General features: G+C 39.5%; 1 protein-coding gene across 1 annotated transcript in view; it reads right to left on the reverse strand.

The window, feature by feature from the left end:
- HMCN2 (hemicentin 2) overlaps window positions 1-16721 on the reverse strand; it is a 318398-nt gene that overhangs the window by 244114 nt on the left and 57563 nt on the right. Inside the window, exons 5-7 of the mRNA XM_073600486.1 lie at window positions 12935-13106; window positions 10022-10128; window positions 1691-1811 (exon numbers count right to left, since the gene is read on the reverse strand). Coding sequence (XP_073456587.1) covers window positions 1691-1811; window positions 10022-10128; window positions 12935-13106 — 400 coding nt within the window. The remainder of the gene's footprint in view (window positions 1-1690; window positions 1812-10021; window positions 10129-12934; window positions 13107-16721) is intronic.

A 16721-nucleotide genomic window follows, 5' to 3' on the forward strand; every position in this document is an offset into this window, starting at 1 on the left:
ATAGATGGTTCTCTCTCAGAGTTCTATTGTAGTCACTAATTGTTGAGATTTCCACAAACACTCTGTCAGGATAGGAATGATGTGAAATATCTCTTGTACGGGCACAGGCTGCAACAAAACCTATTTTATGAATTAAATTGGAAAATGGTTAAACTTTTGTCAGGTTATTATTCCGGTCTCTGACTTTCTCTCTTGGTGATTACGGTTTCCTAATTTTGTATACTGCTGTCGCAGGTTATCAGAGGCGAAATCTCCCCAACAGTGTCACACACAGAAATATTAATTTTGAGTACTTGTTCTTTCAAAGTCTATCCAAAACTATCGGAAAAAAAAAAAAAAAACAGCTAATGGGAGGGGGTGAACCATTCAATTGTTAATACACTGGAGCTTGAGCTGTTGAGGTACGTAATAAACAGGCAAGAATAGCCTAGAAAAGATGAAAAAGCTTAGAGCAGCAGGAAGGAAAATCAAATACAAAATATTTCTATGTAATATTTCATATTTACTTGAGTTAAAAAAAAAAAGTAAAAATATGTTTTTAATACTTTCCCTAATATATGTGCAAAACTACTCTACATTCACATGTATAAGGTTCTTTTTGCTGATTAGCAGGGATCAGTTTTGAAATGTTAATGTTCTAAAGCAACTATGTTTCCTTGTTCATTCAGAACAAAGTCACAGTGCCATAGTAAAGGGGACCCACTGACTCCAATTGTAGCCAGCATTAAAATCCCCAATTCTGGCTGGTGTTGAAAACTGTTATATGACCTGGTAGGACAGTGTTTGGGTCTAGTGATTAGTTGCCATACTCGAGTGTTCTCACAGCAGAGGTATCCATACCCAGTAACAAAACATTTTGATAACAGATACCCAATAAAACCTGGAAGCTAATTGGTTTCTATGCAGAACTGCACCAGATTTTGCACTCTCCAGCATTAGTAAATCAACTCCAGAGTCAGAGTCCTTCCACCCTCCAGGCTGTTATCCAGGCTGCAATTTCCAAAAACATTTGGGTCCACCAGGCAATAATATTAAAGCTCAACTCAGCCTTGTTTATTTTTTTGTTTTGGTGAAGTGGGAAAGCATTTGAGTCTCTGACAAATTTTGCAGCTATCTGCGCCCATCAGAAAGATTACCCCTCAATTGCTGTACACTGTATGCTGTGGCACTGAGACAGATTCTGGAAGGGTTAGAACCCCTGTTATTTTAGATGTCTATTATCGCTAACAGGAATGCAGAGACAGCTTTAAAAACTTGGCAGTGGTTCTAACTACTACTACTGTACTAACTACTACTAGTGTCCCCTGAAGATGTGCATTAACATGAAACGCGTTGGGAAGGAGCTATACGCTGATGTCTCGCCGCCGCTTCCATGCTTGGAACTGGCGGCTCTCTTTCGCTTTTTTTCCCCAGACAGTATCAAGCAAACCTTCTGACTGTCCCCAGTGGTACTGCAGAGTGTCCCTATTGCTAGAATGGAGCTGGTTGACCACGTGTGAAGGATCCTGTTGACACAAACACACAAATGGACAAACAAAAATTTTTGTGCAAAAAATCCACAAAACAAATGTCCCAATGCAGTCCAAAAAAAAAAAAAATTAAACAATTACAAAAATGTTTTAAAATGTATCCTCTATATGTCTCTATGAAAAAGAACAAGAGATCTAGTTCTTATTTGAACTGGCATTACCTTGAATGGGCCGCTCAATGACACGTCCAGGATCAGTTATGGCCACTGTGGAAAAAGCGGCCCGGAAATCCAATGTGCTAACCCCAGTGACTCTGACAGTATGACGGCCAATGCTGCCAATCTGAAAAAAAGAGAACATAAGCATTACCTTAGTCAAGGTCCAACAGAGATTCTTAAGGCTTTGTTCACACCTAGGTGTATTTGGGTGTTTTTCTGCTCTAAGCCTCAGCTCTAAAAACGCCCAACAAGACAAAACCCATTCAGTTCAATGGTGCCTGTTCACATCTGAGCGTTCTGTCGCCTGAAGCAAAATGCTTATCGCTAAAAAAAATACAGGAGCTTCTGTAAAAAACGCATTAAAAATGCCTGTAAAACAGCAAAGCCTAGGTGTGAACAGAGCCTGAAAGTTGTATTTTCTAACCTGTACTAGAAATAATATAGCTAGTATCTCACTGGTTAATTTGAAAACCACAGATATTCTAGAAACTCCAGTTTCTAAATAAACATCCATGTTATGATTATTATTACAAAAACTAGTAGCAAAAAAGCCCTGGTGGCCATGGGAGCCACTACCATGTTAATTTTAATTCTGTATACCCATCAAAACAAACAAAAAACAAAGAGTCTCATTTCCTGTTCAGTCTATATGCCACATAAACAGGAAGTGAGGAAATTTGATCTCACTACTGTTTATATCACCCATAAAATTAATAGGAGTTGAGGATAATTTTCCCAAAAAGGACAAAGAGAGCAATAAAACATTCACAGATGTTTTAGCTTTTTTTCACTCTATCTGAAACTACTGCAGTTTTGACTGTAGTTGGGCTTCATAGTGACTACTATTGAAAATGATAAGGAGACAAAACAAGAAAACAAATAAACAAAAACAGCTACTAAGTACAATCTAAAATGAATTATTTAAAAGAGGTTTGCCTGGTGTTCTTGGATCAATATCTCTAAAACAAACCACAGATGGGTCAATGTGCTGTTCTGATTTGTCCAGATAGTTGGCGTTCAAATAGGAAATCAACAGAGCATCAATCGATTTCCATTGACTTTTCTTACAATTTTCTTGCGCTGATATTACAAAGTCTAACCCATATTAAATAAAAACCCACTAAATATACAACACACACAGAATCTGTTTTCTGCTCAATTGCTTTTGTTTTAACCTAAATAAAAAATTGTTTCAGAGATGTTATTTTTTTTAATCCTATTCATTGACATAGAAAAAACAATTCCTTTATTTATCAAATAAGTCAAAATACAATGAGTTACGAAGTCCAGCATTGAACCTGTACTTAAGGAGTCACGACACGTAGAAGGACACATGTATGTAGCCCCATAGTATTGTGACATTATGGAAAGTGGAGTAACAAAACAAAAGAATCAACTGTTGGTTACATAACCATACCAGAAAACCAGAAATTATGCTGGATAAACAAGCAGATATCAGGGAGAACGCCTAGTTGAATTTGATTCCTGGATAACAAAAAAATGCTGGATAAAGTTTAGACGTAGTAAGGTGAGGCTCAAGGTCCATCAGAATTTTCGAAAGAAAAAGTCAGATGAAGCCCGCACACGATCGGAATGTCCGATGGAATGAATCCGTCTGACCTTTTCTGCCGGAAAGTCCGGTCGTGTGTACGCGGCATTAGTGAAAGTGGAGCCAAGATAGTGTTCAGGTAAGGAGGGTTAGATAGGAAGGAAAGAGAAGGAAGGAGACTAAAAAACTTTTTTTTAAATTAAATGATTGGTCCAAAACATGTGAAGACCACATAGCCCCATCCTTTGATAATTTCAGTAATTGGATTGGTCTGCAAAACATTCACATGTCATTATTTCAATCGATGAGGGAGTGATTGAACAAGTTGAAAATTGAAAGCAATTTTTTTTTCCAGTTCAGTCTTTCAAAGCACACAAAGTAAATGTATAAAGTAAACTGTAATCCAATGCCTACATTTTTTGTTTGTTTTGTATCAAGTAAGAAAGGGTTGGGACCTCTGTGCGACTTTTATCTGTGTGGCCCTTGGAGAGATTTACCTATATTTCCTGTCCCTAGAGATACAACAGAAAGTTCGTGAAAATCTTTCCCTACTAAGGGGAAATCTTGCCTTGGACAGATGTGGCCAGAATCTGACCACACCCTTCTTTTCTGCTGACAACTGTGGTATTTTACATTTCTAATTACTTTATGTCCAAATGGTCACCAGGACAAACAGAGTAGATGAATCTCCCCAGTCTGCAATAAAGCCTAACAAGGGTTCTAACCATTCCCTATTTTATCCAAAACCCTTTAAAAAAGTTTGGAATTTAGATACATTTTACAAGCACAATTATGATTGCTGGTAGTGGCCCCTTCACATACTATTACTCTTTCAATTAGGTTTGGAGGTCCTTTTGACTACAGGAGATTGGTCAGGTCTGTGTGAGGCAATAAAATCAAATGAGCTCATCTGTTGGAGGTTTGGCCTCATTAGGGTAATGAGCTGCTTGCCTACAACATTTGAGAGACCCGACAAAGAGCAATGGAACGAAAACCAAGAAACAATAAACAAAATCACAAACTGAACCTAATCCAGACTTCAAAGAGACCTTTCCTCAGAAAAAGAACTGGGGGCACAGAATGACAGGCCTTTTGGACATGGATATTCAGTCAGGGTTGCCCCCTGTGGAGGAGCTGCAGTACATCCTGTTGTGGATGACTTCACTTCAATTCAAATTTAAAATGAAGGATCACTGACCCCTTTTGATAACTGCTTAGATCTTGCCATCATTGAGTCCACTACTTTTGTTCAAAAATTATTCAAATTTTGTACAGAAATAATAATAAAGATACACCAGTGTCCTTATCACTACAAAAAATATTAAAGTTATATAATTGTATATATAATGTATATATATTGTTATATAGTTGCATATTGTGCAGCTGCTGCCACAAACATAACTATGTGCCATAGACAATATTAAATAAGATAAAAAACAGAAAGTGACCCACATCCACCCAAACACATCAGAGACATACCTCCATCCCTAGAAGATATATAAAAAGATGGGAGAAATGGATATGGGACTTTAAATGAGGTGTGTCTCTGTTGGAAAGGGTAGGTATGTAAATGAAGTATATTCATAACGAAAATTAATTGTAACCGATCCCCATCGGATAGTCCCTATAATGCATAAATTAGATAAATAATTCTTGTGTACAATATGTTGCACGATATAACCATATTCAATGCAAATAATCACATATTTATTATTTAAACATAAAGAGGACATGATGGGTACATAGAACAATAATCACAAAAATATAATACATGATTGTCATGATAGGCAGTACATAATATAAAAAGGAATAATTAAACATAAAAAAACATGAATAACGGTAGAATTGATTCATGATGATATAATTATAAAATAATAAATAAAACAGCACTTACACTAAAAACCAATATATGTACTGTATATATGAATGAATAAAGTCCAAGTAATATCTTTTTTCAATAAATAATGGTGATGTGTAATTCTTTGCCACCACGTACTCCAAAACAAAACTTGTCGTCCAATCCACCGTGACCACAGATAACACTCCGCACTCACCAGATAGGATTGACTTCTTGTTCTCACAAGAAAGTCAAATAGCACTTGTTGGTAAACCCATGTACCATCAGGCCATCCACTGGGAACCAAGGGTGCCACACACGTCTCCACAGGGACTTTACACCACCAAGCTACTGGATAGGAACTTAGGGAACCATGCACCCCTTCAGGAGTATTGTAGCCGATATCTCCACTGTCGCTTCCTCCCCGCTAGTATACAGTATGGTCATCTCAGGTGAACCAAGTGATTATGCAGGGATACATAAAAAGAAGGGGAGGCTGCCCATAGTATAACACTATTCATTTGCGCCTCAAATATCCAGTTCCTATCCAGTGGCTTTGTGGTGTCAAGCCCCTGTGGAGAGGTGTGTGGCGCCCTTGGTTTCCAGTGGATAGCCTGATGGTACCTGGCTTTACCAACAAGTGCTATTTGACTTTCCTGTGAGAACAAGAAGGCAATCCTATCTGGTGAGTGCAGAGTGTTATCTGTGGTCACGGTGGATTGGAGCATAAATTTTGTTTTGGAACATGTGGTGTTAAAGAAATATATGTCACAATTATTTTTTGAAAAAAGACTTATATTGGATTTTGCTCATTCATATATACATATATTGTTTTTTTGGTGTAAGCGCTGTTTGCGGTTAAAATTTTGTCCGGACCTGTTATTTAAATGTAATCCCAGACATATTTAAACTGGTTTCCATACAATATGTACTCTTTCTGTACGATTCTTTCTCAACGAAAACCACATTCAAAGGTTTTAATTTTGTTTGTTCAAGAAAAAAATTCCATCCTGCTCCTTTAAATTTCTTTGTCACTGTGGTTGAAAACAGACATCAATTTGACCCCAGTAACCATTACAAAATCAACCAAATGTTCAGAAAATTGAGATTTTCACAAAACATTCTACTGGTTTAAGACCAGCTTAGGTGTTTGGGACCAAGCTCTTACCACCAAAAACATGAGTAAATCTTAATGCTCCCCATAATGTAAAGAACCCCTAACACAGCAACAGCCATCAACATTCAATTTTAACCTTGCTGGGACACCTTTATTTCTTGTACAGGCCTTACAAGGTAAAAAAATAATAGGCAGAGCTCCAGACAACTAGCTTTTCAAGCTTCATACATTTATAAAAGGAAGCATCATATAAAGACATACCAGTAAATTGTAGTACATGTCCAAGATCTCCCCACAGTCCCTCTATCTAGACAAAGGCAAACTCTCACCTACAAGCATGGTATACATTTTCATTAGAACAAGCAGGAGATGCAGGTTAAGGCCTCATTCACATTGGGCAATTGCATGTGTGCCCCATGCAGGGCCATGGAACGTGGATGCATGGGTGTTACATGCATCCCTGTGCTGGCAGTCCCATTATTGTCTACTAGGACACACCTATGTTGTCAGATTGTTTAGGGGGAACTTAAAACAGAGTAATTGTAGGTCAAACTATCACATTACTGAAACCTTAATAATGGCCTGGACAGGACGGGGGTGTAACATGCCAGACCAGAATTGGTTAAAATGTTCTTTCCATTCATTTTATATCATAAAAAATATTAGACCTATACGTAAACGATTTCAGGATCGTGTCTATGAAATATATAAGTACCTGAAATAAAAATAAAATAAAAATAAAATATCTACACATCATTTATGTGCCCCGCTAGCTAGACGTGCATTTAAAACATAACAGGGACCCTGTTGTCTGACGTGTTGGGTTCTAGAGGCAGTCCCCCAAGACACTAGAGGGGCAATTTTGACCAGGTGGTTCTTCAACATAAAAACAAGTGGATATGGGAATTGGAGGCTACCAAACCACCTGGACTCAACGATAGCCTCAGTTTTGTACCTTTTCTGAAATATTAGCATTACTGAATTTTTTTTAAATATAGTGACAATTTTTTAATTCTGGCCTGACGTCATGTGCATATGCGTGTGCGCATGCGTGTTAGCATATGTGCCATTGCGACGTGGCATATTTCCGTGCGTGACGTCACTGCGTACGTGACAGTGTGATGTTTACCGGCCATTTTTAAGCACATGGTGACAGAGTCAGCCTCCATTTTGCCCCTGAAACAGCCAGCTTGGGTCTGGTGAAACCGGTCAGGCTTAACCTTACTTTCCACATGCACCCTGTCTCCTGGGGTATTGGTGTTCCTCATCCTTCAGTTTTGGGATTTCACATATCCAAGCAGGAATCTTCCTGAAATGGCAATCCTGGTCTGATATCTTCATATACTGGACATCTGGACTGATAAGTATAATATGCATGCATGCACCATATAGAACATTCCATGGCAATCTGGTCTCTGTGATACACATGGACATTGAAGTCATTGTAGATTACATTGCAAGTTGGTGATGGACTGTATTTACTCTGTATAACCTGGATCATGATCAGTGTGCAAGGGAGGTGATATCCATGTTCACATATATCTATTTACTGATTCTTCACTGCTGTTGCTATATGCTGTATGTCTACGAAGTTGATACAACAATATAATCAGTGATCATTGACCCTCCTCTGGACCACATCATACCTTGATTCTTATTAAAACTGAGGATTTGCTCATCATCTCACCACAAATCTTGGATACATCTCTGATTTTTAACTGCTTTGCTTGACAGATATGACTTTCTTTGGATGGGTGCTATGAACTATGATTTACATACATAAGAACTTATCCTAAATCAAATCCATCTACTACTAGGATCACCACCACCACCACACCCCCACCCCACCCCATACATACATAAATATATATTAGAAATTATTAGCTATATAGCTTTATACAGGGGTAATGTTATTTGTTATGAGAGAGAGATGTATGTGTGGTTCGAGGTGTGTAGTACCATTTTAATACAAAAATTTGTACATTCTAATTAGTTTTAAAAATCAATAAAGTGACAGTTTAATATAACCCAGTGAGTTGCCATATTTATGTTGTTCTTTCCTCTGGTGGTTGAGTTGAATCAAGTTTTTAAACTCAGTTTTTGTATGTTTGTATAATGCTCTTAGCCTAAAAATTGAAAACCAATGCAGACATCATATCTAAGGACTGGACCACAATTTATTACATTTTTGTTCCAGGGTGTAGATATCTTTTAAGGTGGTATTTTGTGGCTTTAGAAACGCAATAGACTTTAAGTGGCTCTTGAGGGTTACAGAAGCTCATTTCAACTATCCAGGACCTTTTCTGGTGTCCAATAAAGGCCCCTGATTATAGAAAAGTTCTACTCTGTAAAGCATATTTTGCCTAAACAGATAGGGATGGCAAAATCAGTAATTTCATGACATAGTCAATCACTCTCTCATCCCTAAACATAGGCTGTACAGAACAATACAAACAATAAATACAGGACATAAAACATAAAAGTATCGGTATATACATTGTGGGAACTAACTTCAAGTGGTAGCGTGTTAAGAACATAGCCACTCGCTGAATTCTTCTTACAAACGACTGAATTCTTCTTTTTAAGGGCTTTTGTTGCCAATTTTTATTAAAAGAAAGTTCATAAAGAAAGAGTAGTTTCCCTCAGAGGAGTTTTTAACATTTATCTTCTATCCAAAGAACAAACAACATTAAGCTTCGTCGCCTTTAGTCTGGCCCCACAAACCGTGACACAGTACCATTCAGTACTGCTCTCAAAAGCTTGATGCAAACACTTGACAGCCCCTTGCTGCTCTGGCGCTCATCTATACTCTTGGACAGAGACCTCCTGTCTGCTGGGGCGAAGCCCAGAACCCTAGTCCTGACTCTACAAAAAAACCCAGAGCACACCTGCACAATCAGTGTGCTGGTTATTCAGAAAACACAGAACCAGGATTGGAGATTTCATCCTTCCCGAATCTCTAAGAAATCTCCGGGCTCCAGATCCCAAACTGGGTTTTACCAACTGATGAGGAAACTTATAAGCAGGTTCCTCTGGATTAAGCAAACCCCCTGGAGCCCCTCAACCCGTCTGGATGAGAATCCTGGGTCATAACTTTTTACACCATAGCCAAGCCCAGTTCTACCACACCATCTAGATTTCTTTAAGCTCTAATTGACAAACATTATTTATAGATGTAGGGATTAGCATTACTACTTTGCACTAGGGTCCTTCTACAAGATGGATCCTTTAAGGTTTTGATAACATTAATTGTTAAATCAGAACTCCATCAACAATGTTCTAATTTCTGACACTAAAGGGAGTATTTAAAGCTGTCTTTTTCTTATTGAGAAGAATTTTACTCTTGCTTTCTATTCCACTGATGTTTATACAGCTCTGCAGTATCTGCCAAACACTCAGAAAACAGTACTGTAAAACATGACCCTTTAAGAGCCCTTGTTAAGGCATTGGGCTGCTACTAGTGAACAGCTGCTTATCCTGGCATTCTGAATGTAGTTGAGTGATGACCTGGAAATCCCTGCTCCAGTTGGAAGCCAACGAGAGGGAAATGTTTTCTTATCAGCTGTAACCACCCGATCATGACTGCACATTAATAACCTTGTCTAGACACTTGTGTCCTCATTAGACCCTATGCCACTGCTAAGAAGCTGATAAAACAGAATCCATTATCACATTAAGTTTCATAGAAGGCTTTAAGTTGGTCACTTATGTTGAAATCTTCCTCCTTAAGGAATCTCAGGGCTCTATTGTGTGTTTAACAACTTTGAAAAAAACATATCTTATCTACACACTTTTCTGCAGCAGGATTCAGCTCCCATTAGACAACATTACCTTGATGACCCATATTCCAGGCACAGTTGGCTTGAGTCCTAAAACGAGAGCCGAATTGGGGATACTGAGCAGCTCCTCCAGGCCCTGGCCCACAGACAGCTCTTTTCCTGCCAGGACAGAAATAGGGAGGGTCAGAGCCTTTCTCTGACTAATAGTAACCAAGTTCAGGGAGAAGATTATAACAATACAATCAAGACAGGAATATAGGGACTACAGGGATTTTTACTTCAATCAAAGAACCATACTGTACAGTTTCCTAGTTGACAGAGATAAAATGGCACACAGACAAAACATATTAGACTAACCCAGCTGATTAAAATACAGAAACTGCAGAGGAAATGATACATGATTAAAGTCGCCATGTCTCATGTAGAGGAGAGTGCCAGGAGTTTCAGTTTACTGCATACGCCAAGTTGAAGATCTAATTATAAAGAAAAATGGCAAAACTGCGTTGTACCTATCTTCACCTCAGACATATGTTTTAGGCAGCAATGAACTGTTCTTGATCTATGCAACTTCATAACCAAGTGTAGGGGATACACAGAATATCAATGGTTATGGACAGCCTTTTCACACTAGTAGTACAGTTGTTGTTTACGTTTGCAGCTCAGCTCACCCTGCTCCTCCATCCTGCGCATCTACCTTGTGTTTACATGAAGGCTGGAAGGCTGTCAAGGTATTGCTGAGTCACTGTAGGAATGACAGCATGGTGAGCTAAGCTACTGAGTCACTGCTGGCAAAGAAGAAGGGTAAACTGAGCTGCTGAGTCACTGATGGGTTCTGGATCAGAGTGGACTAAACTACTTAGTCACTGTAGAGAGGGGGGAAGCAGGATGAGCTGAGTTACTGCTGGGAGGAAGGGGGGGGGGGGGCAGGGTGAGCTGAGCTGCAGAGTCACTGCTGGGAGGGAACGCAGAAAGAGCTGAACTGACTAGACAAAGGTTTTAATGCTTCTGCTCTGAACTTTGAGGATAAAATGTTCCACAGTAGTTGCAGTTACAGTGATCAGTAAGGACTTGTTTTAAAGTTTATTTACTGTTTGATAACATTATGCATATAATGAAATGCAATCCTTCGCAAATTGCAAAAGGAGGTGATACCACTTGGCATTGCAGTACAGCCCCAGTCGCTTGAATAGGTTGCGTTTGATGGTGATACTGCCCCCCAAAATGCGACAGGAGTGACCATTTTTGCTGTATAACTGCCTTTGCAGCTTTTGGCAGGAGGGTGCTAAAAATGTGGCTCAACCTCCTTTTTTCACTACCCCTACCATCAAACCACAAGTGTAATCTAGTCCTAACACTTTTAAGTTCACAGTGGAACAGAGCTGTGGCTTTGGAAATGACCTCGTCAGAGGAGCCCAGTCGCAGCTGTTGCTTTTGCTGAGCTAGTTCCTATACCACTGAAGACAGAAAAACATGCAGTTCTGTTTCACGCTATATGATTTACATTTAAAGATCAAGCTTTGGTTTGAAAATCAATATTGTAATTACCATACTTATTAAATCAACAATATATCTTTTTTCACAAAAACGATTATGCCATGGTCTGCCTAACGTAAATCTGTTGCTTAAACCAACCAAAAGATTGGCTGCTTACATCAAAATTAAGTCACTATCCAGACTCCTGTGGAGGACTGAGTACACAGACATTATGCTGTACTATCCTCTACTAGTCCCAGCATTCAATGCACCTGAGAAAACTTGCTCTCCCCCTCTCTCCTTCTGTCCATGCTGTTCACCTCTTAGCCAATTAGAGGACTTGCTTTAGCAGCATTCACGTGAGGTCACAAGGGGTGGGATCTCTGAGTGACATCACCGGATGGCCACGCCACATGGCTATATAAGAAATGGCAGACAGTGGGAGCGGGAAGACCCTGTTTTTTATTTTTAGCGGGCAGCAGCAGCGGACAAAGAAGACATCACCGGAGAGAGAAGAGGAAGAAGACCGGAGGAAGAAGAAACCCCCGGAGAGAGAAGACGGAGAAGAAACACTGGAGCGAGAAGACACGATTTTTAATAAAGGACTTGTCAAAAACGTCTTTTTTTTTTTGGTGAATATGTAGGGGTACAATGTACTTCATACTCATTCACATGGGGGGGGGGGGGGGCGGGATCTGGGGGTCCCTTTGTTAAAGGGGGCTTCTAGATTCCAATAAGCACCCTGCCCGAAGACCCCCACAATCACCATCCAGGGTCATCAGGAAGAGGCCCTTGTCCCCATCAACATGGTCACAAGGTGCTGTGGGGGGGCAGATCCCCCCTCCCCAAAGCACCCCCATCCATGTTGAGGGCATGTGGCCTGGTATGGTTCAGCAGGGGGGCACTTGCTCGTCCCCTCCCTTTCCTTACCTACCGGGCTGCATGCTTAGATAAGGATCTGGGATCTCCACACCATTTAAAAAAAAACATTTTTACATTCAGCTGTCAGCGGGGAACCCCACTGACAGCTGATGACTCATCGGTCATTAAGGATGCGGCTACCGGCTTCCCAGCTCGCTCCTTAGCAACCAGCTATATACATTGTGTTTAAAGTGTGTTTAAAGAGAAAAAAAGACGTAAACTACAAAATGCATGAAAACTGCATGCAAAAGCGCATAGATAACGAGGGTTTAAAAACGCAAAACGCACAGCAAAACATGCCTGAAAAACGGATCAAGCGCAGCCCACATAGATGTGAATCTAGACTTGATGATGTGATGTCTGCACCTTGATTTAAATTGATTTTAATAACAGAATACGTTAGGCAGACCATGGCAAAATCTTTAATATGAAAAAGGTACAACAAACAGTATACTGCTGATTTAATGCATTATAGACAATATTTCACTGGAATATTTATTTTTAAAACAAAGGCGTAGTTGCACACACAAAACAATTGTTATGTTATGTAAAGCAGTAAAACAAGACTTACCTGTGGGATCAGTGACTCGGATAACAGGTTCCGGTCCACTTAGAGATATTGTGACCTCTTTAAGACTTGGATCGAATGGAATCTTCCATTGCCTTTCACCTCCAGACTCATGATCAGTTGACAGCAGATGAACCTTAGAGGCCTGAATGGCTTCTTCAACCCACTTAAGCACCTGGGATAGAGCAAAGTGATGCACAAATGTCACTAGGGACTAAGAGTCATTCTAGCATGTCCAAAGCATCTTCTACATTGCTGAGTATGAATAAAAGCCTTGTGGAGAGAACTGCAATAAAACATTGCAAAAAAAATACCACTAATTTAGAACATCAGAATTTTTCTTTGATTAGGGATCAGGGTTTAGGTTCCTGCTGGAATCTTCTTGTAGAACTCCTCGTGTTGTGATGCAGAATACCCTCTTAAGTAGTGTGGCAGGCTAACATTTCCATTTAAGGGTCTGGTTCTTGGTGTATGGTGCAGAGAAAAATAAGTTAGGTGCCATTCACGTTAGTCTTTTTCCCTTTATTGCTGAACTCAATTCTAGGACAGATGGTTTACAGGTAGGGAATACCCCCCCAAAAATACAAAAAAAAAAACCTAATATTTTGAAAATAGCAGGTCCTTTAATAGCATCCTCTAGATAATTGCTGGCCCTGTGAGGGCAACCAGACAGATCCATGACTGTAAAAGCAGTCAGAGCCTTCCTCAAGTTGTAGTGGATCTCTCTCTAATTGATCTTGCCTTAGAACCTCCAATAGAAATCAAGTCAAAGATACCTTGATATGTACTATGCAATGAATCCTTCTTGCATTGTTCAGCAGTAGCTTCTACCCAGCTCCTCAACAAAGAAGATACCTTATAGACGCTACTTCCAAGCAGCCACCTTTTACAGTATCTCCGCTTCCTCTGGATATACACTCCAGCCGGGCAGCTAAAGCTCTTGGGCCTCCAGCACATGCCCCAGTTTAGGCAAAGCCCACAGAAAGAACACTCTACAGAAACATCCTCTCCAGACAGTGCCCAGGAGATGAAGCACACTCTGGGAAAGTGTTCCCAATATCCTGGAGTTGGGCTTTAAGGTCTGAACTCTGAAGTAGAGACCTCTAACAATAAATATTTTTTTCATTATCAGAAGTCTTTTTATTCAATTTTTCGTCCAGGAATAGGGAAGAAATTCTCTCATAGAGACAATTGTTCTTGTAGCAGTTAACACTTCACCTCACTTTGGAGAGATTTCCTGTTGAGTCTTCAGAACAGGAATTGAAGAGAAATCTTCCCAACATTATACAGAAAAAATAGGTATTTTAGTCATTCTCTACTCTTTAAAAATGTTTTGGCATTAGATTAACTTTAACAAGACTACCATTTGGTTTCTACATACTTTAGGTGCCAAACACATTTGCACAAACTTAAATCCAATCTCCTATATATGGTCCTAAGCAGATAATAACCAAGCAACCAGCATGATGTAGCGGATGGGGTAGGAGCAAACACAAATCCTGTGGGGAGTTAGGAATTGGGTTTGCCCAATGGCTGCTCTTCCATTCCATAGAAAGTACATGAAAACTTTTATTCAGTGTTCTCTTTATTTTAAAAAGAAAGTATAGGGGTTGATTTACTAAAGCTGAAGAGTGCAAAATCTGGTGCAGCTCTGCATAGAAACCAATCGGCTTCCAGGTTTTTTTGGCAAAGCTAATTGAACAAGCTGAAGTTAGAAGCTGATTGGCTACCATGCACAGCTGCACCAGATTTTGCACTATCCTGTTTTAGTAAATCAACCCCATAGTGTGCATCTGGTGAGCACATACAATATTTACCTTAAAGTGTGAAGCCAAAACTTTGACTGTTATGGATAGAAAGGGAATTTGAAGATTAACCAGTAGAAGACATTCTGTATTTGACCCAGCTTCATTCCACCTCCTTGCTTAACAGGTGTTGAGATGTGATACCAGCCACACAGAGAGTGCATTTAGGCTACATTCAAACCTGAGTGTTTAGTTTTCAGGCAGAAAGTCGTACGTTTTTAATGCGGTTTTGCCATGATTTTTGCAGCGTTTTTGCCGTGATTTTGCACAGATCAAAAGGTCACCAATGTGAAAAGCAGAAAAATGCCGTAATCTGCCCAAAAAGAAACTCATGTACTTTTTTGAGCTTCAGGCATTTTTCTTCAGGCTACAAAATGCTCAGATGTGAACAGGGGCCATTTAAATGAATGGGATTTTGCTTGTTGGGTCTTTTTTCCTGGCGTTCTACGAGCTGAAAACGCACAGGTGTGAATGCAGCCTAAGTGAGACAGCCAACTCATGTACTTGCATTATGAGAAGATACAGTAATGTAACACTTTGCAGCACTCAGGCCTGATTCACACCTATGTAGGTTGTAGTTTGCATATTCCAGGTGCATTTTGCGTTTCTCAATACACATTTTGGATTAATTGAAGTCTATGGAACCAAAAACCAGAAAAAAATCAATGCTTCTTTCCATAAAATGCACAGATGTGAACTTCATCCATAGGAAACCATGTTAAATGGACTGTGCTAAATGTAGTGTGTTTCTGCAAAACTGAAAACGCACTAAAAAATGCATAGGTGTAAACCAGGCCTCAAAGTGGAAAGCAGAGACCGCCTGCGTAAAGAGCAAAAATGGCTATTTTCATATATTATTACAAACTATACATATGAGCAAACTTCTTTTAAAAACAATAACATATACTGATATGGTTATTTACATGTATATGCAAAAAAATATTGAAAAGACTATACACTCAATTTAAAACAATATTCTGCATTTTAATTAAACTATGAATTGTTCACTAATTGTTTTATAGAGATCCCATATTGTCAAGCAGTGATTTATTTAATCAAGGGGATTGGGTGACATTGCAGTCTAGTTATCGACTTACAAATAAAATAAACAAAGACTGAGAGCGCCAGTATGTTTGAAGAGTGCGTCAAGATTGCTTTTCGTAAAATAAATAAAAAATAAAAAAAAGGGAAACTTACAAAGTCATCCCACGGTGGTGGCAGGGAGGGGGTGTACGGATGTGATTATTCAGCACAATAATGTGACCGTGTGATGGAATTAGGGCACTGTCTGTAATTATAGCCAGATGGGGCAGACACAGCCAGAATGCTGGAGACATCCAGGCTTCAACTTCCCCTCTGTCATAAACAGCAAACAGATGTGGGCCATGCAGGAGAGGTCCTGTTATTGATGTGGGCACAAAGCACCACTGTTTGTAGCCCTGCAACAAAATAGGTGCAAGGTCCGAGATCTGAAGACCTCTGTGTCTCCGCTAAATTCAAGGGGCGGCAATAAAATTGACAGCGCCTTGACACTAGACAATAAGTCCATTGAGATATGTAACATTGCTTATTTCCTATCTTCTAATCGGTCCGAGGAGAGCGCTTATAGACCTCGCTAACTGCAACAAGCCTCCTTAAGAGCCCGTGGGAAGGAAAAGTTCACTTTGATATAGCACGTGGACTTGCTACAAACTGTTTGCTAATGTAATTATATTTATTATTTTTATCTTTCAGTTATGCAGCCAGGTAATGGTTTTACAAACTGGCAGAAAATTTCACAGCCATGGCAATGAGCTGTATATTGCTTTTTTACATTGCGTATTGCCCACTCTTGTGATTAGCTTTACAAAAGTCTGCAAAGAGCTTAGGGTAAAATTTTAGGCATCCCCAGCACTGTTCCTAAAGTGTTTGTTCACCCCAACATTTCATATTCCTGATATGCGCCTGCTGTACCATGTACATACCTCTCAACATTTTGAGATGGG

Source organism: Aquarana catesbeiana, linkage group LG09 (assembly GCF_042186555.1).
Source record: "Aquarana catesbeiana isolate 2022-GZ linkage group LG09, ASM4218655v1, whole genome shotgun sequence".
Taxonomy (NCBI): Eukaryota; Metazoa; Chordata; class Amphibia; order Anura; family Ranidae; genus Aquarana; species Aquarana catesbeiana.